The sequence below is a fragment of the Sceloporus undulatus genome, chromosome 7, assembly GCF_019175285.1.
Source record: "Sceloporus undulatus isolate JIND9_A2432 ecotype Alabama chromosome 7, SceUnd_v1.1, whole genome shotgun sequence".
In the NCBI taxonomy this organism is placed as follows: domain Eukaryota; kingdom Metazoa; phylum Chordata; class Lepidosauria; order Squamata; family Phrynosomatidae; genus Sceloporus; species Sceloporus undulatus.
Window position 1 is genome coordinate 17,972,184 of NC_056528.1, and position 25,077 is coordinate 17,997,260.

Below are 25,077 nucleotides of genomic sequence, written 5' to 3' on the forward strand. Positions count from 1 at the left end.
GAGGAAGAGAAACTGCTGAGTCCTTTCTCCCTGTCGTATTTTTTTCTGCCGAATACAATCTTTGCACAACTGTTTAGTTGGAGACTAGAGTTCGATTCCCCGCTTGGTCTTGGCAACCCACTGGATGGGCAAGTCACACTATCTCAGCCTCAGGGGAAGGCAGTGGCAAACCCCCTTTGTACAAATCTTGCCAAGAAAACCCCATGAGAGGGCAGCCATAAGTCGGAAACAACTTGAAGGCACACAACAACAACAGCAACAACTTTTCAAGATCCAAAATTGCTAGAATGGAGGGTGGTAGTGCAAATTTGCAAGCAACGTTCTTGGGGCAGTGCAAATCTGCAAGCAATCTTCTTTCCATCTGTTTCATAAAAAAGTGCTCTCCTAACTGAAATTTGTCTGGATTCCTCTTTGTCTCCCTACCAAAAACTGAAGACACTTATTTCAATGGGCTTTTACTCTTTGGAGGCTGTAATAAACCATACACACAAAAAAATCTTTGTCATTGCTGTGTGCCCTCAAGTCATATCTAACTAATGGCAACCCTATGGAGACACTATCAAGGGTTTTTCTGGGGCTGAGAGTATGTGGCTCAACCAAGGCAACTCAGTAGGTTTCCATGGCCGGGTGTCAAATCGAACCCTGATCATAACCCAATGCTCAAAGCACTAGCAAGATGATCTTTAAGACTAACTGAGAGAAAGATGTTCATAGCATAAGCTTTCAGAGGCTAGGTCTGCTTCATCAAATGCATGGATCAAAGATGCGACAAGATCCCATTGTATACTGATCCAAAGCAACACACCTACATCTCTGAATACGATAAACCATAGTTTATCATAGCAGGAACAAACTTTGTGAGCCATGGGTTCGCACACATTGTTCCCTCTTCTCTTGAACAGGTTCAGCCACGGAGTAGTTTGGATGTTCTTCCTTCCGTTTTTGGATTATTTGCACCTATCATATTGTCTGTACACAACAAACTTGTCATCATGGACACAAGAGAAGACAAGACAGCAAACAAGAGCCTATGCTTCTTCCCATCACAATAAACTATGGTTCATGGACAGCTTAACATAGCCAATGAATAACACTTAATTCAACTGCCACCAGTTTTACTAGCATTGCTGCATGTGTACTTTTAAACAAAGCGACAAAATCATGCTGTTTTACATGTGCACACATTCATCTAGTATCCACGCATCTAAAGAATCCCATTACTTATATATTATAACCATTTTAAACAATAATAAAACATCATGTGTATAATTTTGCTGTTAACCATCTTAAGTGCATATATAGCATATAGATAAAGTGCAATATGCATATAGATAAATAGGGCCAGCCTTGCATTAACTGGAAAAGCCACTGGTTTTGGTGGGGAAATTTATAAGTATCTCCAAAGGGGAGGTCAACTGTAAATGTTGTCGCATATAACCCACAAACAGATAGGCTTCTATTCAGAATTTCACCCAACAAGCACACCTTTTTTACTTCAAGCCAAACAATTGCTATGACGACACTTGCTTTAAATACCATATATATATATATATATATCTGAAAAAGAGGACATGTCCAGGAGTATAAGGACATATGGTAGCCCTCTTAGACTGCATCACAAACCTGTGGGCTGAAAAGTATATATTTAAAACAACTCCGAAGTCCAAAATAAGAAACATCCACTAGATCAGGGATGAGAATTATGTGTCCCTGGATTGCAACTCCCAGCAGCCTCAGCTAGAATAGAAAGAGGTGGGAAGTGTAGTCTACCAAGATCTGGAGAGCCACATAAATCCAATTCCTACACTTGGCTCCATCATTTCATATATTTGGCTTAACCCTTGCCTATAACCCTCACGTTCAGAGGCAACAAGCCTCACTGCCACATGCTATCTTTGGTCTGATCCAGCAAAGCACTTATTATAACTAATAGAGACCCCCTCCTAAAGCATAAATACAATATGGGTCTCCTTTATCCAAAATGCTTGGAACCAGAAATATTTTGGATCTCCCCCAGATTTTGGAATACCTGTATTTGAGTATGTGTTGTTGGGTGTCTTCAAGTCTATTCCAACTTATGGTGTGCAAGTCATCAACAGAATGGGAAAAAGAGATTTAGGCCCATTACAGACCGCCCAAAAGGGGCGGTCTCGGGCCGCTGCCGGTTGCAGCGCAGAGGAGTCGCAGCAGCTAAACCGCGCGACTCCTCCGCGCTGCAAAGGAGCGCGAAAATCACGCTCTTTCCGGCAACCCGGAAGAGATGCCGCAAGTGCCAAAGCGCGCACTCATGGCATCACTTCAGGGCCGCGATGTGCGGACGCAGAGCATCCGTTACGTCAAAATGGCTGTGTGGAATGGCCGCCGCCATTTGTTACGGACTCTGTCCATAACAGGGTAAGGGGCGTCTGGAAGAGGCACCCCTTTTTCAAAATGGGGCATCCTAAGGACGTCCCTTATGGCGGTGTGTAACGCGCCTTAGTTGAAATTAAGGCTGTATCTACACTGCAGGATGAATGCAGTTTTGATGCCGCTTTAATTGCCACGGCTCCATGCTACAGTATTCTGGTATTTATAGTTTTGTGAGCTATTTAGCCTTCTCTGTCTGAGACATCTGGCGCCACAAGGAACTACAAATCCTGGGATCCCATAACATTGAGCCATGGCAGTTAAAGCAATGTCCAAACTGCATTATTTCTGCAGTGCGGATGCAGTCTAATTCAGGTAGACCTCTGACTTTCTTTGGAGGCATCCGCACTGGAGAATAAATCCAGGCTGACCCCACTTTAACTGTCATGGCTCCATGCTATGGAATTCGGGGGGTTATAGTTTTGTGAGACATTGAGCCTTCTCTATCAGAGAGCTCTGGTGCCTCAACAAACTACAATTCCCAGAGTTTCACATCATTGAGCCAGGGCAGTTAAAGTGGGGTCGACTTGAATCAATTCTGCAGTGCAGATGCAACCTTTAGGTTATATTCTCCTAAACCACTCTCTCTTTCTTATTTTCTTTCTCTCGTTCTCTCTTTCTTTTGGTAAGTATTCCCAGTTTACAGTTTTAGGCTTTTCCAGAAAAGACAAATTGATATTTTAATATTTAATATTTTAACGTCTCACACTTGGCTGCCAAGGCATGAGATTTTACTCTAGGAAAAACATACCCCTCGGGGATGAATTGCAAAGAGGGGGAAGGAAGTGTTTATATTCAGGTCAGCACAGTCTCTGTGCCGCTTTCCCCCTTTTTTGTGCTGAACTGTACAATTTTGTACAGTTTTTTCCGCTGACGAACTGCATTTCGGCTCTACCTTAAAAGACAATGTGGGGGAAACGGGAGGAGGATTTGAGGAAAGAGATGGTGTTAACATTAATCTCACTGGGAAAGCATTCTCCATTAGGAAAGGGGAGAAAATTCACTGGAGTCGATGGGTTTCTTTGCAATGGGGCAAGGACTGTGAGGGATAGGCGATGATCAGTGCGAGAATCCGACTACCCAAGTACAAACCACAAGTTTCCGCCACGGAAAGAACGTTGCGTGCGTGAGAGAGAGAAAAAGAGAGAATCAGCCCGTTCTTGCAAGAGTACACAATGCTCAACCGCTGTCACACATCCACACAAGACTCAGTTACCATGGAGATGCTCACAACCTCTTGCTGAGCCCAGCATGAGGCGCACAACACTCAATTAGGTGGAACCGGGGGGATCCGATTTGGGCCAACACAACCGCAAGGCAATAATCGGTACCACCAGAGACAAAAGGAAGGAACACAACTTGGGTTGGCAGGATGAAAACTGGAAAGTGCTCCTGTACATTAAAGGTTCCAGTAAATCAAGATTAAACATCCTTTTCTGAGTCCTGACTTTACGTACAGGTTGCATCTTCCTTATCCAAAATGCTCGGCACCAGAAGTGTTTTGATTTTAGAATACCTATATTTACACATCCGGTGGGCGCTTGGTATCCACTGAGGTTTAGTTCCAGGGCACAGTGCGGACGCCAAAATCTGCGGATGTTCAAGTTCCATTAAATACAATGGATGGTAAAATGGTTTCCTTTATATAAATCAAAAGTTTGTTTTTTGCTTTTTGGAAACAGAAATGCTAGTAGAAAAACCAAGAACGGTTCTAGATTGAGTCTTTTGAACTCACCTCTCAAAACATCCCCAAGAATAAAGAACAAAAATGGTATTCTTGCCCCACATCGGTTTCCGTTCCCCGCACAGGATCCTATCCTCCTCTGGACTACCAGCATGAAGTGCTTCCAAATTCTCCGGGAAGGAAAAATAGCTACAACCACACTCAAGTTTCTCAGTCGAGCCTCAATCCGCTGCAGCAAAAGCTCCATACTTTATGACCAAAGCAGCCAAAAGGACTCCTTGCCTTGCCCTAAAGGCTGCATTGGCCCCAATGCCAAAGTCTGCTGGCAAAAGAAAGCGCTTCTCCTTCACAGCCAAGGAGATGGAAGAGGCCAACCTTGCACCAGAAGTGTCCATCCCAAGCTTGCTTCTCCTACCAAATATGCAATGAAGGTTTAGGATGGGGGAAAAGAGGGAGAGCTTACAGCACTGCAGCACCAGTTTTTGCCAAGACAAGGCAGTGGCGGTCGCCAAGCCAGCCTGGGAACTGGCAGGGGCATCAAACTGGCAGGATGGGCTCTGTGGTCAACCACTCTCAAGGTCTGTTCCCTTGACAAGCTGCGCAAGGAAAGGCGGAAAGCTGAGCCCCAAGTAGCAGCAGCAAGCGCTCAGCTTTGCTCTCCCCAACTGGAATGACAAAGCAGGGATGGCCAAAGTGTACCACATCCATCGGCACAGAGCCATCCAACTTTTCTCAAGAGGGCGAATGGCCATCCCAAGGAACTCTGCACCATCACACAGCCTTCTTAATGGGACACATGTCACAAAGCTTTACCATTCGGGGATGAATTAAGGGTGCCACCTCTCTTTTTCTGAGAGGCTTTCCCTCTTTATCCATGCTGGGAACAGCCGTAGCTATGAAGCGTAACCCGTGAAGATGGGGAAGAATTTTGCCTCTGTTTGCTTTTGAAGAGTTAGCCAAAATTTCCCTTCTATTTGGACCACAGGAACGTGAGGTTTAAAAATTTTAAATTCAGGAGGAAGTGAAACTGACTAGATGGTCCCATCCCTTGCCTTCCACTACTTCTCTTTTGCCAAAGGAGTGAATTTTGTTTTAAAATGGTTTGATTAACATTCCTTGAGGCTGCAAAGGGATCTTGCAGCACCTTTGAGACTAACTTGGTGAAAGAAGTTGTAGCATGAACTTTTGTAGACTTGGCCAACTTCCTCAGCTGCATCTGAGAAAATAGACCCAAGTCCATGAATGCGCCTGCTACAACTTCTTTTGCACAGTTAAGTCTTACACTGTAAGATCCCTTGGCAGGCTGATATTCATGCAGCTGTCTCTGAATTCATTAATGTTATCACAGGCCAAATAAAACTGGGTATAGATAACTTTGCCACAGTAGTCAATGTACTGGTAACTTCTTGATTAGACTACTCTAATGCGCTGTACATGGGGCTGCCCTTGAGGAAGATTTAGAAGCTTTAACTAGTGCAAAATGCAGCGGCTTGACTTCAAAATGGAATATTATATGGATAACATGTAATTCCAGTCTTAAAAAGAACTGCACCAGCTGCCAATACATTTCTGGCCTAAACTCAAGGAGCCTGGGATGGTATCTACAGCCCTAAATGGCTTGGGACCTTGATATTTGAGGGAGTGACTCTCCCCATATGTGCATATCTGAGGATTAAGATCTACGAGATTAGGGTTATGGTTAGGGTTCAAACCCTGGTCTCCAGTGTCATAGCCCAGCACTCAAACCACTACACCACACTGGCTCTGGTAGGGCAGGATACAAATATATTTAACGAATAAATAAAGCCATTTTGAAGTTTGATTTAGCCTGCAGGCTGTGGTCATCCACAGTCTAAAGGACTGATGCATTCCCTCAAATGCTTCAAGGAGAAGCCTATGTTATATGTACAGCTAGTTTTATAAATTGCCTCTCTAGGGGAGCCACCCTGGGTACCACTTTGGGAGAAAGGCAACACACACCATCGTCCTCTTGGGCATCTCTGTTTGTTCCATCCAAGAAGGTCAAAACATCACAGATGAGTTTTACATGTTGGAATCTCATCAGACATTAGCAAATGTTTGGCCTCCAGGTCTTGCCAAGTCAGCTTGGAGTGACTGTGTCCCATTAAGGATCAAGGAACTGCCCAACATTGTTCCTTGGAATCATTTTGATGCAACGATTCCCAGCATGGAGGCTTCTAGCATATGCGCCAACTCCCAGCGATCATTTTTTCTGGGGGGAAAGAAGCCGCACCAATGCCCCTTTGCTGGTGGGCCCATGCATCGACAAGGCAAGGATTGAACCCGTGCGAGGAAAAGATGCCCTCGTACCTCTGGATCAGAGTTGCAGAATCATTCTCGCGCTTCCGTCTCTTCCTCTCCGCGTAGCCCCTGAATGCCCTGGGAAACCAGTTTGAAGGCATTAAAACCAAACTAGAATAGCTTCAAAACTGGGAAATGACATGAAGGGAAAGGAGAAAGGGACTGAGAGAAGAAAGAGAGCCCTCAAAGCTCCCAGACATGAATTAAGGGGGCAAATCACTTGAGAAGAGGCAGAGACGCAAGCCACAACATGAACCACAAAACAAGGTGAGGTGAAACAGCAAACAGGGATGTTGACCATATGTGACACGCTGGTTTGCAGGAGGAGCGGACACAAATAGACCAGGAGATGCCACAGCTGAAGAGTTTGTGGAAAGGAGATCGCATCATATATTGGAAGACCAAAGCTGTCACCTCTCCCATTCAAATACGCAATGTCCTCCCCGACCATCTCAACAGCAGCCAAAGATGGGGAAAGCACAGAAATAACAATGGGATAGACACAGATTTTGACTAAACATTAAGAGAAACCTCCTAATGGTCAGAGATCTCAAACAGCTCCACCACAAGTTCTTGGGCGATGGTGGTTTTTTATTCTCTGGAGGCCATTTGAGCAGAAGCTGGGCAGACACCTTTCTGGGATACTATGGTTATACTTTATGCTGTCAAATCCTGTGCTGAGCTTGGGGTTAGATTTAGATCAACTGTTCTCAATAGTTGGTGCTCTGGGTGTTTTGGATGCCAAGATTCCTCACCATCAGCCACGTTGGCAGGAGATTCTGGATGTAGAAATCCTGAAACACCTGGAAAAACCAAGGTTTGAGAAGGAGTGGACTATACAGTCTGCCAGCTCCCTTTTCCCAACAGAATGGTATTATGCCTACTTTATGCCTACCGGAGGGCAAAAGAAAAAGAAGCAGCAAACTTCAAGATGCTGCTTTTTAAAAGAGAGAACTTAAAAGAAATAGCAAATGCAGTGGTTCCCAAATGTAGCTGCTCCAGTTGTTTCAGATTTCAGCTCCCAGCATTCCTGACTTGTTAGCCAAGCTGGGAGTTGTAGTCCAAACTCCTATTAGGAACAAAGTTTGGGACACGCCAATGTGTTTCAGTGGAAACCTTTTGCGGGAACACAAAAATACAATTCACTGGGTGCTTGCAGTTCCAACATCCCATTTCTCATCATGCCTCACAATCCCTTTAGTTCTTCTTACCTAGATTACCAATAAGCTAGAAGCAGAAAAGCAACAAAGACCAAGAATCTTGCCATCCTGGTCTCTTGGAAGCAGGGCGCAGTTGAAAAAGATAAAGCATAAAGGAACATTAGAGAAAACAGAAGTGTTTCCTTGCTAGTTGGGTTTAATCTTCAGGCATTCACCCGTCAAAGTGTGTTACCAAACAAACCCAGGAAGTATACCAAATAGTGGAGAGAGAAATGGAACCGCAGGACCTAGAAACTATAGTATCTCTGCAAAGGGGAGAACTTGGGCAGAAGGAGAAACCAGTGCCCTAGATCCTTTTTTGTATTTTCCGTCAGTGGCCAAAGAAAGCAAGGGAAATGCTGGTTTTACCTAAAGATGTCAACAAACAAGGAAGGGTATATTTCACGTTGTGGAGATGGGTGGTCGAGGCTATACTTACGAGATGCTGGTGGTCCCAAGAAGAAGCAAGGAGGAAAGAGGAGAGAAAGAGAAAAGACATATTAGAAAAAGAGAGATTCTTCCTTATCATTCTGCTCTCCTCATGCTTTGGTACTAAAATCCTTGGATGCTAATGGCTTTAGGGAGATTCTCCAGGGGGGGGAAAAAACCTATGGTATGTGTGTGCCACACAAAAAAAGAAGGTATGGCAACTTTTAAAGTTGCCTTTTAAAGGACTTTGCTTAAAAACCGGGTTGCAAAAGACAGATTGAGTCCCCCATATCCAAAATGTTTGGGATCAGAAATGTTTGGGATTTTGGAGTTCTTTGGATTTTGGAATACTTGGATGATATACGTAATGATAACTCTTGGAGATGGGACCGAAATGCATTTATGTTTCGTAGACACCTTCATAGACATAGTCTGGAGGTAATTTTATACACAATATTTTTAATCATTTTGTGCATGAAACAAAGTTTGTGCACACTGAATCCCATTAGTAAAGGTGTTACTGTCTCAGCCAATTCCATGGACATGTTTGGATTTTAGAGTATTTTGGATTTCCAGGCAAGGGATACTCAACCGATATATAAACAGGAATAAATTGCAGAGCAAAGCAAACAAAGAACTGTGATGAAGTTATAAAATAATTGCTTTGTAGCTCATAAAAAGAATGAAAAGGTAATACAAATCTTATTTGCAACTCTAACAAGTCTTAGTACTATTAGCATTTCACTTACGCTTGCATAGTTGTTGTAGCGGTTTGGAAAGTAAAGAGGTTCTCTTTGGGAAACCAGGTCCTGATAGGAACTTCATCTGGAAGAAGAAGGAAGGAACTAAATCACAGCTTTGAATGTCTAAAGGACTATACCACAAAAATTCAGTCCTAAAGTGCATGTACACTGTATAAATAATGCAGTTTGATACTACTTTAATTGATACTACTCTATCCTTTGGAATCCTGGGAGTTGTTGAACCAAACCCCAGTGGATACCAAGGGCCCACTGCATTAACCAGGGATGCTGCTGCTTAGCTTCCAAGATCAGAGGGGATCGTGTTCCTTTAAGGTATTTAGCCCATTAAATACAGCATTTGTTGTTGTTGTCTGCCTTCTATGTCATCTTTGACTTATGGCGACCCTATGGCAAATATATCATGAAGTTTTCTTGATAGGTTTTGTTCAGAAACGGTTTGCTATTGCCTCCTCCAAGGCTGAGAGCCTGTGACTTGCCCAAGATGACCCAGTGGGTTGCATGGCTGAGCTGGGAATCGAACCCTGGTCTCCAGAGTTGTAGTCCAACACTCAAACCACTACACCAGAATGGCTCCAAATACAGCATAGCAAATAGGCTACATAACATTGCTCATTTCAAGTCTGAACTAAAGACTTTTCTGTTCTCTGAAGCATGTCAGATTGCAGTTTGGTATTCTCTAATGATCCAGACTAATGTTTTTTATCTGTCTATAGTTTCATAGTTTTATGGTTGCACTGTAATGGAATAAATTGTTTATTTACTGTATGATGTTTTATATCTTATGACTTTTGGATTGTATGCCTGGGGCAGGTTTTATGTAGTTTTGATACTCTTGTAAAGTGCCATGCAAAACTTACAGTGCTATATATATAAATAAATAATACTACAGTGGAGCCTTACCTTACGCAGGGGATCCATTCCAGACCCACTGCATAAGGCGAAAAATGCATATGTTTGAGTCCCATTGAATATAATGGGGCTCGTGCTTGCGGCACAGGAGAGAGCGCATGCCATCCATCATTTTGCCGTGTGGCTTCAGCATAAGCTGAAAGCCGCGTATAGTGCATGCGCACATGGTGCGGGCGCACTGTACTACTAATAATAATCATTACAGTGAGTTCATCTGGTTGCCCACTATTGGAGGCAGAAAACTAGGCAGGATAGTCCTCTGATCCAGCCAAAATTGTAGCTCCCACATTCAGCACTTACCTGAGACACGATCGATGCTATACATCCTCTCCAGCTTTTTCCGGCGCCAACCTGTCTCTCCCGCTTGGTGATGGTGGTGATGATGATGATGGTGATGATGATGCTCCAGATCAAAGCTGGGCTGAGAAGGTGTGGCCAACTGGACGCAGCCAGGACATTCCTTGGAAACTTGGCGGCTGCTGGCCCAGCTCCCTTTGCAATGCCTGTTGATGTTCTGGGAACTTCCCCCGTTCTGTAGCGGCTGGCCCTGGGAGCAATGTTCTTCCTCCTCTTCTTCTACATCCTCCTCCTCTTCCTCCTCTTGCCCAGCTCCTTTGATGACCACCAACTCCATGCTCTCACTTTGGTGCTGGGAAAGCATGGGCCTCTCCCCGGAGATGGTGTAGACGCGCGGCTTGGGGCCCTCGCTCATCATCTTCTCACCATGTTCTTCCGAAAAGCTCCGCTCAAACTTGCCGTCGGAAATGAGCGACAGCCGGCGCTTGTTCTGGGTCGCTTGGTGCATTTCAGGAGAGTCTTCCTGCCCGATGTAGGATTCCGCCAGTAAGTGATCTGAAACAAAGACAAGCCACATTTAGGGACCTAAACACACTTCTGTGTTGTGGACATGATCAGGAAAGGAGAGGGAGGGATTGTAGCCAGACATTAGAAATCTTGGCCAAGATTTTGCATCAGAAGCTACGATGCGCAACTTTATTCTTTTACATGCAACCCGTTTTAATAGTATAAAAAATTAATTCTGTTTTAATGTCACATTTTTTCTGTTTTTAACTGTACTATTTTTAATCTTGTCTCAGTTTTGTGAAAAACAGTGGTCCCTCCGTATCCATGGCTTGAAAATATTTTTTAAAAGTATAAATTCTAAACAGCAAATGTTGATTTTGTGACATTGTATAAGGGATACCATTTTACTACCCCACTGTATTTAATGGGACTTGAGCATCCATAGATTCTGGCATCCCTGGAAGGTCATGGAACCAAACCCCACTGGATACAAATTGTATTTATTTATTGCATTGATATGCCATTGTATTTATCTGTTTTATTTATTGCATAGATATGCCACCTTTCTCCAGTATGGAACTCAAGGAGCAGCCCATACCATAAAACGAAACTAGCTAAAAACATAGTGGTAAAATTAAAACACATATCTGCACGTGGGCCAGCATTTATTTAAACTGAAACCACAAAGACACCCATGTTGAAAGAAACCCACCATGGCATTTCCAGAATTCCTCTTACCTGAACCATTTTTGCCCTCTGGATGGTTTTGGGAAAGATAATCTCCAAAGGCCCTTGCCGCTCTTCAGGCCGGCAGACGAAAGCCCAGAATGAGAGAGAAAGAGAAGGAGAATTAGCTATCACACTAAGAAAATCCAGTTCGTAAATCCACTTACCATTTCTATTCATCCCAAAAAACTGAAGGAAAAGGAAACAGAGAGGGAAGGAGAGGAAATGTACAGGATCCATTTCCCTACATTTCCGTCTCTTCCAAAGCATCCTCCACAGATATATATGCACAAAAACAACAGTTTAAAACTTTATTGTCGTTGTGCGCCTTCGAGTCATTTCTGACTTTTGGTGATCCTAAGGTGAACCTATCATGGGGTTTTCTTGGCAAGGTTCACAGGAGGTTAGCCACTGTCTTTTCCTGAGACTGAGAGAGTGTGACTTGCCCAGTGGGTTTCATGGCCAAACTGGGAATTGAACCCTGGTCTCCAGAGTCACAGCCCAATGCTCAAACCACTATGGCGCACCAGAGTGGAATATATATAGGTAGATCTCAGGTCTCATCTGCACTGCAGAAATAATGCCGATTTGACACTGCTTTATCTGCCAAGGCTCAATGGGATCCTGGGATTTGTACATCTTTATTCAAAATGCAACACAGTTATGTAAAATCTTACAAAAAATATCTATAAAAGAAAGCCTTTCATTCATGCCATATCCTATTTTATCATTCCTATCTATTATTTTAATCTTCAAAACCACATTCACATCATCTTTCTTTCTTTCTCCTACAGCATCTGTAATTCCTACAGCTGAGTCCTGGGATCTGTAGTTTGTTGTGGCATCAGAGCTCTCTGTCAGAGAAGGCTAAATATCTCACAAAGCTACAAACACCATAATCCCATAGCATTGTGCCATGGCAGTTAAAGCAGTGTCAAACTGCATTGCTTCTGCAGTGCATAAGTCAATGTGTAGTTTGAGCATGTCTCAGCAGTTGAACATATTTCAAGCAATTTTTCAGTTTCAAAACTAACAATGTGCATGTGTGAACTAAACAACCAGGACAGGCACACCCTGCATAAGAAAACAAAAATCATTTTAACCTTCCTGAGACCACCTGAAGGCTTCCGTTAAAATGCATCCATTTTCCATTTTTGCTTTCTCCTTTTTCTTCTGCATTTTTCTTTTTAATATCGACATTGAATTTATTAAGCTGTCTATATGAGGAAGAAAAAATTCCCCCCAGGTTGTGACGCTCGGCATCCAGCCAAGCTGACGGCTGTGACAATGTTCTAGCCGTATGCTCTCTGTCTTTTAGCCATGCCCTCTTGCCTTCCTTTTAGCTCCCTACAGAAAGTATTTGGAAGGCACACTGCCAACAGTGCTGTCAATCCCAGTGGTAGCCCAAGAACCTGGCATTTGACATATCCAAGCCCCCTTCATCGCTAGCTCAGGCTCACCAAGAAAAGCTTCTCTCTATGGGTGCACAGAGGGAGCATGTCCTCTGAAAAGACAGCCCTTCTGAAATATTAGTATTCCACAACCCAGTGAAAAAATGACATCTCCAACAGATGTTGGATGGGCCTCTTTCAGGAATGCTTTCACTGTGTATTCCTGCATGGCAAGGTATTGGACTGGTTCCCAACCGTTGGTCCTCATTTGTTTTGGACCCCAGCTCCCCAGAAGTCCTAGTCAACTTGGCCAGGAATTATGGAAGCTGAAGTCTAAATCATCTAGAGGACCCCAAGGTTGGGCACTATTGATGGTCCTTGTGGTCCTTTCCAGCTCTAAGAGTCTATGATTCTTAATTCCTACTTTGCAGCTCCCTCCTTGTGTATATGTCTAGTTGCGACATTGAGAAAAGACTTAACTGCCACTTCAATCTGTTTCTGCACACCAAGAGGAAGGGAGGACATCTTGGAAAAAATGTGGAGTTGGAGGCAACCATTCTACTGTTGCCTGTGTGCAGATTGTTTAACACAGAGGCATATTCAAAGTGTGTCATCCCCCAAAGCCAGCCATTTAAACTGAAAATGCAGAAGCAGGAAAATGCATGCCAAGGACAGAAAAGGAGACCATCTCTCGACTCTTAAAAAAAATCAGGCATTTTAGAAAACCCCATCAGAATACTTTTGTTGGGACTGACTTCAGGAATGGCGCAGCTTGACAGAGCCATTAATCTGCCGTGGAAGACCTGCTCTGCAGCACATGGCATGTGGTTCAACCTTCCTGAAGAGGACCGCAACACAGAAGCGCCATCTGCAGCAACACAGGAGTCACCGCACAACGTAAGACCCAACAAGCTTTGTGTTACGGCATCCGAGGGAAATGACAGATAGCACACTAGAAGCCAAGCAAGGAGAAGGGATGGGAGCAGGTATCTGGTTTGTAACTGGCAAACGTCCATGACCTGATGCCATGAATGGGGATGGGTAGGGCATCTTGCAACCACATCAGCACAGTGCCTCTGCTGAAAGCCAAAAACCAAACCTGGGAGCAGCTAAGACCTTGTAGCCATCCTAGCAGCAGAGCAAGGGGGTGTATTTTGGGCATGTGCTGTAACCTTCCCACATCTGCAAAATTTTTACGACCCGCCTGCTAGCAAGAACACAGCGGCACAGGTCTCTGAATGGCACAGCGGAGAAGCTTCCTTTCAGCCAAGGAACAAGAAAGGACTCCATCGTGTCCTCCTGTTCGCAGAAAAAGCAGGACCATGCAGTCACCATACAGGTTGAATTGGCACACTAAAACATTCGCAGCCCAGGGCAAGATGCAACACTACAGGATGCCAGGCTGGACCATTAACAAATGCACAACTGGATGGAAAGGACAAAATAAAATGTTTTTTTACTTAGCTTTACTAGGAGGGAGTGCTGAAAAGTTCTCACATCCACCAAGAAGGGAATGACCTAGAGTTATGAAACTTATATGGAATCATAAAATCCTAGAGTCAGAAGAGACCCCAAGGGTCATCCAATCCAACCCCCTTCTGCCACGCAGGAAAACACAATCCAAACACTGACAGGCAGCCATCCAAACTCTGCTTAACAACCTCCAAAGGAGGAAACTCCACCACACTCCAAGGCAGCATATTCTATTGTTGAACAGCTCTTACTATCAGGAAGTTTTTCCTAATGTTTGGATGGAATCACTTTTCCTTTAGCTTGAATCCATTGCTCCGAGTCCTATTCTCTAGAGCAGCAGAAAACATGCATGCTCCATCCTTAATATGATATCCCTTCAAATATTTAAACAGGGCTATCATATCACCTCTTAAGCTCCTCTTCTCTAGGCTAAACATACCCAGCTCCCTAAGTCTTTCCACATAGGGCATAGCTTCCAGACCTTTCACCATTCTGATCTACTCTGGATGCGCTTCCGATCCTCAATACCCCGCTTCAATTGTGGTGTCCAGAACTGAACATAGTATTCCAGGTGAGGCCTGACCAAAGCAGAATAGAGTGGTACTATTACACGTTATTCCTTATATTCACCCCAAAGTTTGATCCACTTAACGCATCATTTCTCAAGTTTCTTTAACCCTTCCACAAAAGATTCTGATGTCTGGTCACTGAAATACTGCTCCGTTGCTGCTATCAACTCTGAGTCATTCAAACATGTCCTTCTTTTGAAGGTCTGGAAACCAGAAACAGTCAGGCAAAGCAAGACCAGTGGATGGTCTATGCACTCAAAACCTCCGTCTTGCCAGCCCTGTGAACGGCTGCATTGACCTGCAAAAGGTGAACCTCTTTCTGCAACTTTCTTTGCAATGTACAGTGGGCCCTTGGTATCCACTGGAGTTTTATTCTCTATTGATGCCAAAATCTGTGGATGCTAAAGTCCTAGTAAATACTGTACATAATAAAATGGTGTCCCTTATACAAAATGGCAAAATCATGGTTTAGATGGATGGATGGATGGATAGAATCTTTTCAAGCTGTGAGTGATTGAATCAGTGGAAAAAGAATCTGAATACAGACGGTCAACTGTACATTGTTTATTGAAGGTGTGTTACTGCAACCTGACACTGGACATCTGCCTTTCTTCAGCCCTCCTTCAACTTTCTTCCACTGCTGACACTTGAAAGTACTCCAGCTAGACAGAGGACACGGAGGAAAAGAGGACGGATGGAGGGTATAAAAGGATGTTTTTTTAAAGAGCTTCTTTGCCAAAGGATTTGATAAGTGAGGTATGTCTTTGCAGCCCTTGGATTCATTCCCATCACCCCAGCCTTCCCTGCCAAAGATGAGTCATGATGGGAGTTGTAGTCCAAAAACATTTAGAGGTTTCCCTGCCTAGATCCCACCCAACTCCACGCAATCTACACAACTCATTAATGCCACTAAAATACATTTTAAAACACTCATTTTTTTAAAGCTAAGTGAGTCACAGCCACGCTGTAGGAACACCCAGCGCGACATCCGAACGGATTTGTGTGCCACAGCCCACAGTCGCCCCGAAACTTAAAGCAGAAAGAGACGGTTGGAATGTCCTGCCTCTTATTTGCCAATGGGATGCCATTAAATTAAGAAATCAACGGTGCTGGAATGGCATAAAACGCTACGCTTGAGACCAAGATTATCTCCAGTCAATCCTGGGATTCATATTTTTATCAGCTTTCGAAAACACTGTGGGAGTTATTTTTTCATAAAACCCACACACCTCCAGAGGGTCCCTGGCTGGCAAGGAAGACTCTGGATGACTCACCAGGTATTTGAAAATGGAAGCTTTTGCACGCTGCCTTCATGCAATTGTGGAAACGGCCTTGCAGTACAAATGATGCTTGCACATATTACGTATCAAACATGGACACACACACACACACACACACACACACACACACTTGCATAGGCAACAAGCCTGTGTTGCTGCACGTTTATAATGCTGGCTTGGTGGGCATCTGGATCAGTAAGGCAGAGAACCCACTCCAGGTTTTAGACAGTTTTCATTACCTTTTTAAGGAACCGGGCCTATCTGGGGAAGACACCTTGGATAACCTCGTTGTGTGCCTTCAAGTCATATCCCACTTATGGTGACCCAAAGGCAAACTTAGCATGGCGTTTTCCTGGCAAGATTTATTCGGAGTGGGTTTGCTGTTTCTTTCTCCCGAGGCTGAGAGAGTGCAACTTGTCCACGGAGACCCACTGGGTTTTCTTGGCCAAGCAGGGATTCAAAACCTGGTCTCCAAAGTCACAGTCTAACACTGAAACCAGTAAACCAGGCTGGCTCTCTGGAGTACCTTGCATAACCTATAAAGCCCTACATGGTTTAGGTCCAGCCTGTTTGAAGGCCTGTATCTCCCTATATGACTCCATTCAAGTTCAATGGAGGGACCTTTCTCTCTATCTCACTGCCTTCCCAGGCTCATTTGGTAAGAGCAAGGGAGAAAGGGGTGTATGTAGCCAGACTGCAGAATGAAAGCAGTTTGATACAGCTTTAACTGCCAAGGCTCCGATTTGTGCTTTGGTAAAGTATTCAAGCATGGTCTGTGAGAGAGCTCTGACACCTCACCAAACTACAGATCCCAGGATTCTGTAGGATAGTCATGGCCGTTAAAGTGATATCAAACTGCTTTCATTCCGCAGTCTGGCTACACCCAGGGTCTTCTTGGCGGCTTATATAAAATGGAAAATCAAGGTTTGCTATTTGGAATTTATACCTTTTTTTGAATATTTTCAAGCCATGAACACTTGAATCCATGGATAAAAAAAATCTGTGGATCAGGAGGGCTGACTGTACATATAGAGTATTTTCAAGCCATGGATACTTGAATCCATGGATAAAGAATCCATGGATACAGAAGACCCTGTGTGTGTGTGTGTGTGTGTGTGTGTGTGTGTGTGTGTGTGTGTGTATTATTTAGGTTTTTGTATCTTTGTATCTGTATTTGTTTCAAAATAGGTCATTTTAAATATGCAATTCCTGGGAGAATAGGTGGGATGTAAATGAAAAAAATAAACAAACTCCCTCGAAGTTTGAATTAAAACTTACAGTGGATTCACTGCATTACAGACATGGGAATCAGCACATCTACCTCCTTCTTGCTTTTCTTTCTGCCACCTCCTACACTCTCTCTTTTCCCTTCCCTTCGCTGCTCCATTTGCCAAGTGAGTTGCCAAGAGAGGGACAGATTGCTCTTATCCCAAGTGTGAGATGATCACTCCCAGAGGGCTTTTGAAACCAAGCCAAGAGCCACAAGCTCTCCGATTTGGTCTTTTATGTCCCAAATATTCCAAAATTCTCACTCCCCGAAATCCAAACTCCAAGCATTTTGGATAAGGGAGACTCAACCTTTTGAAACACCGAAGCTGGAAAGGTTCCTGACTTTTTATAGAATGAATAAACAAATGTCAAAGGACATAAAAATGATAAATTATCCGATTTCTCCTTGAAACACGCATTTGTTCATTGTGGTGCTTTGTGTGATTCCAACTCCATGGGATGGGGAGACGTGACTGAAATGACCCAAGCACCTTTGCTTCTCCCATCAATACAATGAATTCAAACCTCATGACTCCTCGCAAAGACATGCATGCATGCATGCTGCCAAGTCAGAGCTGCAGCCTGCAAATCCAAATGCAACTCCCGACAATCTGAGGCGGCAGGAAATTAATTCCAAAAGGACCATCTCAGTGGGACAAACAACATGAAACTTCATCGCAAAGGGAAGGGGCTGCGTTTACAGAGATAAAAGTCCCTCCAAATTGGTGTCGGCAGTTTCGTTGTTTACGAGGATCTAGGCCAAGATGAAAGCTGAGCTGAACTTTAATTAACCGTCTTGGGAAACACTGAGCCAGGTCAGCTGGGACTGAAATTAAGAGCAACGTGAAGCCAGTTAACTGTGGTTAATTCAGCATCTCTAGATCTGAGTCGTTTTCCCTCTGGTTCTGGGGACATTTTCCCAGCAAGGAAGAAATAATTCACGGCAAGGGCATCAATAGGGAAGTGCGGGGAGTTTGGACCGCATTGGACCCTAGGAATAGTGACCCCACCGGTCCACTGAGTATCCTGGGGGGAGGGGGGTGATGGTGGGAAAGCCTGAGAGTAGGCAAGGGATCCTAACCTCTCCGACGGACAGAGGCTTGGTTTCAAAGGTCCTCTGGAAGCGATCAGCTTGAGGCAAGTGAGGGCCAGAGGGCCTTTGAAACCAAGCCAAGCGCTACAAGCTCTCTACTCCGATTTGGATGTTAATTTCCCACTGTGATCAACAGGATTGCCTCTCAGGGAAAATGCCCACAAGGTCGCAGTTATTGTCCCTCCCGAAAGGAAATGAAATCTATGTGCTAAAACGATTTCTACGGTGAAATGCTTTATTCTCTGTTGCTGTGTGACGGCATGTCATTTCCAACTTATGGCGACCCTAAGGCAAAGCCATCATGGGGTTTTCTTGGCTTCAGAGGAGGTTTGCCATTGCCTTCCTTGAGTCACACGCTCTCAGCCTCAAGGGAAGGCAATGGCAAATCTCCTCTGAATTAATCTTGCCAAGAAAACCCAAAGCCATCCAGTGGGTTTCATGGCCAAGCGGGGAATCAAACCATGGTCTCCAGAGTTGTAGTCCAACACTCAAACCACTATGCCATGATAACTCTTTTTAAACTCTATTCTTAAATTAATTTTTTTCTTTAAGAACATCACATCTTACCAATTTTTCATTGTAACTGCATCAAACTATGTACTGCAAATACATGTAGGCTGTATGTATTATTCTTGCTATAAAGACCTTGTCAGCTTTCTTATAATAAAGACCCAGGGGCAGCCTGAGATATTTTGCTACCTGAAGCAGGACTTCAAGCCTCTGAGGAGTCAGGTTGCAATTTGACCCCTTAGAAACTCAAAGTCTTGCTTCAGGCAGCAAAATACAGCAGGCTTTTATCCTGGGTCTTTATTATAAGAAAGCTGACAAGAAGAAAATGAACTCATTTAGAAAGACAAATTAATGGGGTTTAGAGCAAATCAAGCCCGAACTCTCATGAAAAGCGGAGGAGACTATTTGACGGCAAATAACAAAGAGGAAAGAGATAACCCTCTGGGTTTTTCTAGGTTGCAATGCCCATCGGCCCTAGCCAGCACAGCCAAGGGTGAAGGATGATGGGAGCTGCAGTCCAGCATCATCAAGAGGGGCACATAGTAAAAACACTCATCAGCCCCAGCATACTGTCAAACAGCCCTTACCATTAGAAAGTTCTTTCATGTGGTTTGAACCCACTGCTCCATGTCCTAGTCTCCGGAGCAGCAGCAAACATGCTTGCTGCATCCTCAACATGACATCCCTTCAAAGATTTAAACATCGCTATCATGTCACCCCTTAAACTTCTCTCCTCCATGCTAAACATACACAATTCCTTAAGCCACTCCTCATAGGATTTGGTGGTTTTCAGACCTTTCGCCATTTCGGTTGCCCTCCTCTGGACACACTCCAGTTTCTTATCATCTTTCTTAATTGTGGTGCCCAGAACTAAACACATTATTCCAGGTGTAATCTGACCAAAGCAGAATAGAGTGGCACTATTACTTCTCTTGATCTAGACACAACACTCCTATTGAAACAGCTTAATATCATATTGGCTCTTTTAGCTGCTGCATCATATATCTTAAAGTAAAGAAATAATTGCCGTCCATTTGTCAGCAAGGAAGCTCTGCAGTATCCTACAGATGAAACCATTTCATATAACCAGCAAAAGCCATGGATCCATGTCTTCCTCTTGCTTTAAATCAGAGACGCTGGCCTCAAAGTCACAACTGTGGGGGCCCTGCCATCACTCCCCTTACATTTTTTTACACTGCTCAGTCAATGCCAAACAACTGCCATGATCAAAACCAAGCTTCAGTGTACATTTTCCTATACTAAGAAACAAGCTATAATAACTAAATCTGTCAGATTTGGCAAAGTTTGCAACTCACTGAATGCTGAGAACTCTAGTTTCCATTAAAAACAAAGCATCTAGTCCTCACTATTCCTTTGGCTTGCCAAAGGAACATGTTGGCGGCACATGTTGGACAAAGTGAGAGAATAGCACACCTAGAAAAGGAGGCATTCAGATAATGCAGCATCTGCAAGTCAGATCCATTCAGCCCCTCATTTTGCTAATTTAGAATGATTTCTACAGCTTGGTACAGAGAAGGACAAAGCACTCTGCACTATTTCCCCTTGGTCTCAATGTTCCGAGATTTCAGCAAATGCTTTGGCAAGCCTACCTTCAGAACAAGGAGGGCTAAAAACCCCATTAACAAAGGAAACCCATTATTGTCGTTTTTCATTTTACTCATACCCTGACTTCCCCCTTCTCCAAGACTGGAGCTCAAGTCAGCTTCAGAATTAAAATGATAACCATATAGTTAGAAAAAGCCAATGTCGAAATACAATTAAACTGCTAACGACAGTGAAGCAATTTAAAACAAACATTTACGAAGGATAAAAAGCAGTTAAATAGAATCCAATCTAAAACAATTCAAGAGAACCAGTGTGGTGTAACGGTTTGCGCACTGGACTATAGAGAGCAGAGTACAAATATTGCTGGGTAAACTTAGGCAAGACACACTCTCTCAGCCTCAGATGATGGCAATGGCAAACCCCCTCTGAAGAAACTTGCCAAGATAACCCTGTGATAGGGTCACCTTAGGGTCACTGTACGTTGAAAACAACTCGAAGGCACACAACCACAACTAAAATACAGTGCCCTCTTTAAAAAGCCTTCCCTTAAAAACTTTCAGTTCCAAAAGTCTGTCAGAACAAAAGCATCTTCACTTGCTGACAAAAGGACAAGGAAGGGGCCATGCTGGCTTGCTAAGGGAGTGAGTTCCAGACCCTGGGGTCAATCGTTGAGAAGTCCCTATCTCATGTCCATACCAACCATACTTGTGAAAACGGTCGGACTCAGGTCCCACCAAAGTTCTCAATGCTCTGAGAATGCCATACTATGCTCCAAATCCTATGTTAAATGTAAACTGGAGTCTCAAGTCATTGGTATCATGCTGCCATGTAAAGAACCCTGCACTTTTTTGTGTTTGCAAGAGAGAGGAGATATTTTTGTTTGGGATCAACATCATGCTTGGACCAGATATCCAAAAAAGAATGAAGATGAGCAGGGATTCAAGAGTTGCCTCTTTCACTGCTCTGTAGCAGCAAGGTTTCTATGGGAATGCAACCCACCCGCCCCCAAGCCACAAATCTAAACAGTGCACTTGAAATCTCTTGCGCTCAAGACTTCTTGCGCTTGCAAAAGATTTTCCGTTCTCCACACAAAAACCGGCTTCTGGTCCTTCCTTGCGCCTTTCTCTTCCCCAAAATGCAGCAACCGACAAAGGAACCACTCTGAAATTCCCTTGCACAAGAGAGCCGTTTGTTTTCTTCAGTGGCTTCCGTTTTCCAATAAAGTCAACCCTGACATTTTCAGTCTCCCTGCAGTTCTTGCAGGTCTCTTCACTTTTGTGTCATCCAGAAACTGAGTCCGCTAATCCTTGTTCACCTGTTCGTCCGGAGCAAGGGAACGGGGGATGATGCCAGGCACGTACAAAGCACCAAATGCAGCGGAGAGTCAAGGCGCTTCGAGCACCAGCCGGCCCAATTCAGGACCTCCTTTTCTGGGTCAACAAGGTGTGAGCGCTGCTTGCAGGTAGATGGCTTCAAGACTGGCACGGCAGGTCATTATCAATTTAGCATGCTGGCATGTAGGTTTTTTTTTAACCAAACAGTAAAGATACTGAATACAGTGAATAACAATAGTGGCAGGAACTAAAGCAGTTAACAATGCAGCTACCATGAAGATGGTAAGAACATCGCAAAGGAAAATTAATAAATTGTTTAAAGCATAAATTTATATACCAAGAAAAAGGGGAAATATGTAAGACCCTATTAAGAATTCAAGAATATATAAATTTGGGCACTTCTGACTGTATTGACTATACAAACCCCAGTGTGGTCAGACATATTGGGGTTTGATCCAGTACACAAGAGTCCATTGGTGTCTGATCTTTTGGGGGTTTGATAAGGACTGAGATGCTCAGCCCCCCAGCATAAATTTAAGGGGAGGGTCCATGCTTGTAGCCAAACTGGCTTCAGAACTGCACAAATGCCCCTCACTAAGTGCAGATCGGACTGCCTTTACAGAACTGGAAACTGACCACAGCAGCCAGCAATGGTGGGCTTCCTTGGGACTTTGCCACAAACCGGTTTATGACCCCCCTCCCATCCCTGCCCAAACCTTAGGCAGCTGTCCAAACATTTCCCCCCTCATGTCAGCTGCTATTTTGGCTCAACCAGACTAAAAATACAGAAGGGAACTGACAGGAGGGAAGAAGGAGGCAGAGTCCCACACCTTGAGGAGATGATGACCCGCCTGTGGAGCCACAACATCTGGGTGGTGGTCTTCTCTCACACTGCTGGAGAAAATGTCAGGCAAATGGGAGAAGAAACTTGGGGCTGGGGGTGACGTTTTTCCCTTAACCAAGAGGCAGCTTGGCCCCCTCCTCTGAGTTGAAGGACACCAGAACCTGGCCATCTATGGAGAAGGCACCCAGGGCTGAGATGCCTTCCCCCTTTTGCCCCATGTCCAGGAACAGTGTGATGTAGTGGTTTGAGTGTTCCTTTATGACTCTAGAGACCAGGCTTACAATCCCAGCTCAGCCATGGAAATCCACTGGGTCTGACCTTGGGCGAGTCCCACTCTCTCAGCCGCAGAGGATGGCCATGGCCAACCCTTGAGTCCTTGTACCAGGAGGAAGGCTGGATATGAATAATATCAAGAAGAATAAAAAGAAGAAGAAACCTGTCAAGAAAACCCCATGATAGGGGTTCACCTTAGGGTTGCCATAAGTTGACTTGAAGTCACGCAACAACAAATATAATGAGATAGCTTGGAGATGAAAACTAAGCCTCCCCTCAAAATTTGCTTAAGTTTCCTAGACACAAAGGCCCAGAAGGTGTGTCTAGGTGTCATTAAATCATAGAGCCATAGAGTTGGAAGAGACCCCAAGGGCCATCCAATCCAGCCCCATTCTGCCATGCAGGAACTCACAATCAAAGCATCCCTGAGAGATGGCCATCCAGCCTCTGTTTAAAGACCTCCAAAGGAGGAGACTCCACACTTCCAAGGCAGCATCTTCCACAGTCCATCACCTCTTACAGTCAGGAAGTTCCTCCTAAGGTTGTGCTGGAATCTCTTTTCCTGTAGTTTGCTCCCTCCTTGATATGACATCCCTTCAAAGCCTTGAAACAGGGCTGTCACATCACCTCTGAACCGTCTCTTCTCCAGACTCAACATCCCCAGCTCCCTAAGCCTGTCCTTTTCGGAAACCCCAAACCAGGGACTGCCAAAGCTGCCTTCAAAGTGGCACCAGCCTTTTACTCACGGCAAAGCCTTCCTTCCCTTCCCCAGGTGGGCATCTCTCTTGGGCTGCCCACGTTCCCCAAGCCTTCCTGGCCCCCTTCCAGCCCCCATCGAAGGGACAGATCGGGGGAAAGGGGGAGAAAGTGGCCCCCAACCCTCCACGCCTCCTGGGCTCCTTTGCGCCTTTACGCACTGCTTTTTACGCACAGCTTTGGCACCTTCCGAGGCGGCTCTCTCTGCCTCCCCAAAGCCATCCAGCTCCCCCTAAAGCCAAGGGGACCAGATGCCCTCCCTGCCAAGGGGCACCGGGAAATGGAGGACAATGGAGGACGTGCCCCAAAGGAAAGCTCCTCCGGACACCACCCAGAAAAACCAGGCTCCTCTTTGGAGTCCCCTTCTGGAGAGAGGCTCCTTGGGCCTCTGGAGAGCCCCCGGGGGACCCATGGAGGACGTGTCCTGGCAAAGGAGGACACCCCCTGCTGCTTACCGGACTTTGGCCGCCACCGAGGCCACGGCTTCGTGGCGGAGGGAGCGGCGTTTGGAGACGGCGGTGCCCATGGTCCCCCGGGAAGGCGGAGGGCCTTCATCGCCAGCGCCAGACAGCCCCAAGGCCCACGCCGCCCATGCCCCTGGCGGCTCCGGCTGCTGGGAGCCCTGCTCCTCCTCGTCCTCCTCCGGCTCCAGGAGAAGGGAGCCCAGCCACACCAGTGCCTCTGCTGCCCAGAGAGAGAGAGAGGAGGCAGGCAGAGGAGGAGGAGGAGGAGCCGCAGCCCAGGAAAGGGCCGCCCCTCTGCGCTCAGCCTTGGCTCTTCTGACTGCAGGCCCCCAGAGAGGAGGAGGAGAAGGAGGAAGGGAAGAAGGAAGGAAGAAGAGAAGGAGAAAGAAGTCAAGGAAGAAGATTAAAGGAGAAGGAGAAAGGGATGAGGAAGGTGGGAGAGGAAAGAAGGAAGATGGACAGGAAGGAGCAAGAAAAAGAGGATGAGGAGAAAGAAAGGAGGAAAAGAAAGGAAGGCAAAGAAGAAGAAAACACAACAACTCCTCTTTGAAATGTGAGGCTGAAGAGGATGCTGTGAGTGAGCAAAAAAACCCCAGCCAAATAAAGGAGGAATTTGTATAACCACATCCATGGATGTTTTACCCACAGATTCAACCATCAATGGCTTGAAAATATTCCAAAGACACACACATTTTAAACAGCAAACCTTCATTTTGCCATTTGCTATCTACAGTGGGCCGTTGGTAGCCACTGGGGCTGGGTTCCAAGACCACCCTTGGATACCAAAATCCATGCCTCCCAGTGTTTGTGGCATTCATAGCCATGTGTGCGCCTCAGTGTATCTGTCACACACACACACACACAAGCAAAATTCAATCACAGTCGATGCCCAGACAGGTAAACAGTGGGTTAGGTGGGTGAAGAGGCAATCTTTAGCCAAACATATGCCTCAATATGACCCTTTAATAATCTGTACTGATGTTCAAATGCAAGAGAGGCCAACCTAAACCCC

General features: G+C 44.9%; 1 protein-coding gene across 3 annotated transcripts in view; it reads right to left on the bottom strand.

The window, feature by feature from the left end:
* The window catches only part of NSMF (NMDA receptor synaptonuclear signaling and neuronal migration factor), a 38,559-nt gene extending 14,255 nt beyond the window's left edge, over positions 1-24,304 (bottom strand). Inside the window, exons 1-6 of one of the 3 annotated variants that reach the window (XM_042479100.1) lie at positions 24,057-24,304; positions 11,256-11,317; positions 10,014-10,565; positions 8,790-8,865; positions 8,051-8,056; positions 6,422-6,490 (exon numbers count right to left, since the gene is read on the bottom strand). In XM_042479100.1, coding sequence (XP_042335034.1) covers positions 6,422-6,490; positions 8,051-8,056; positions 8,790-8,865; positions 10,014-10,565; positions 11,256-11,317; positions 24,057-24,127 — 836 coding nt within the window. In that variant the 5' untranslated portion in view covers positions 24,128-24,304. The remainder of the gene's footprint in view (positions 1-6,421; positions 6,491-8,050; positions 8,057-8,789; positions 8,866-10,013; positions 10,566-11,255; positions 11,318-24,056) is intronic. The other 2 variants (XM_042479101.1, XM_042479102.1) reach the window with 2 other exon arrangements.
* Positions 24,305-25,077: the final 773 nt, after the last annotated feature.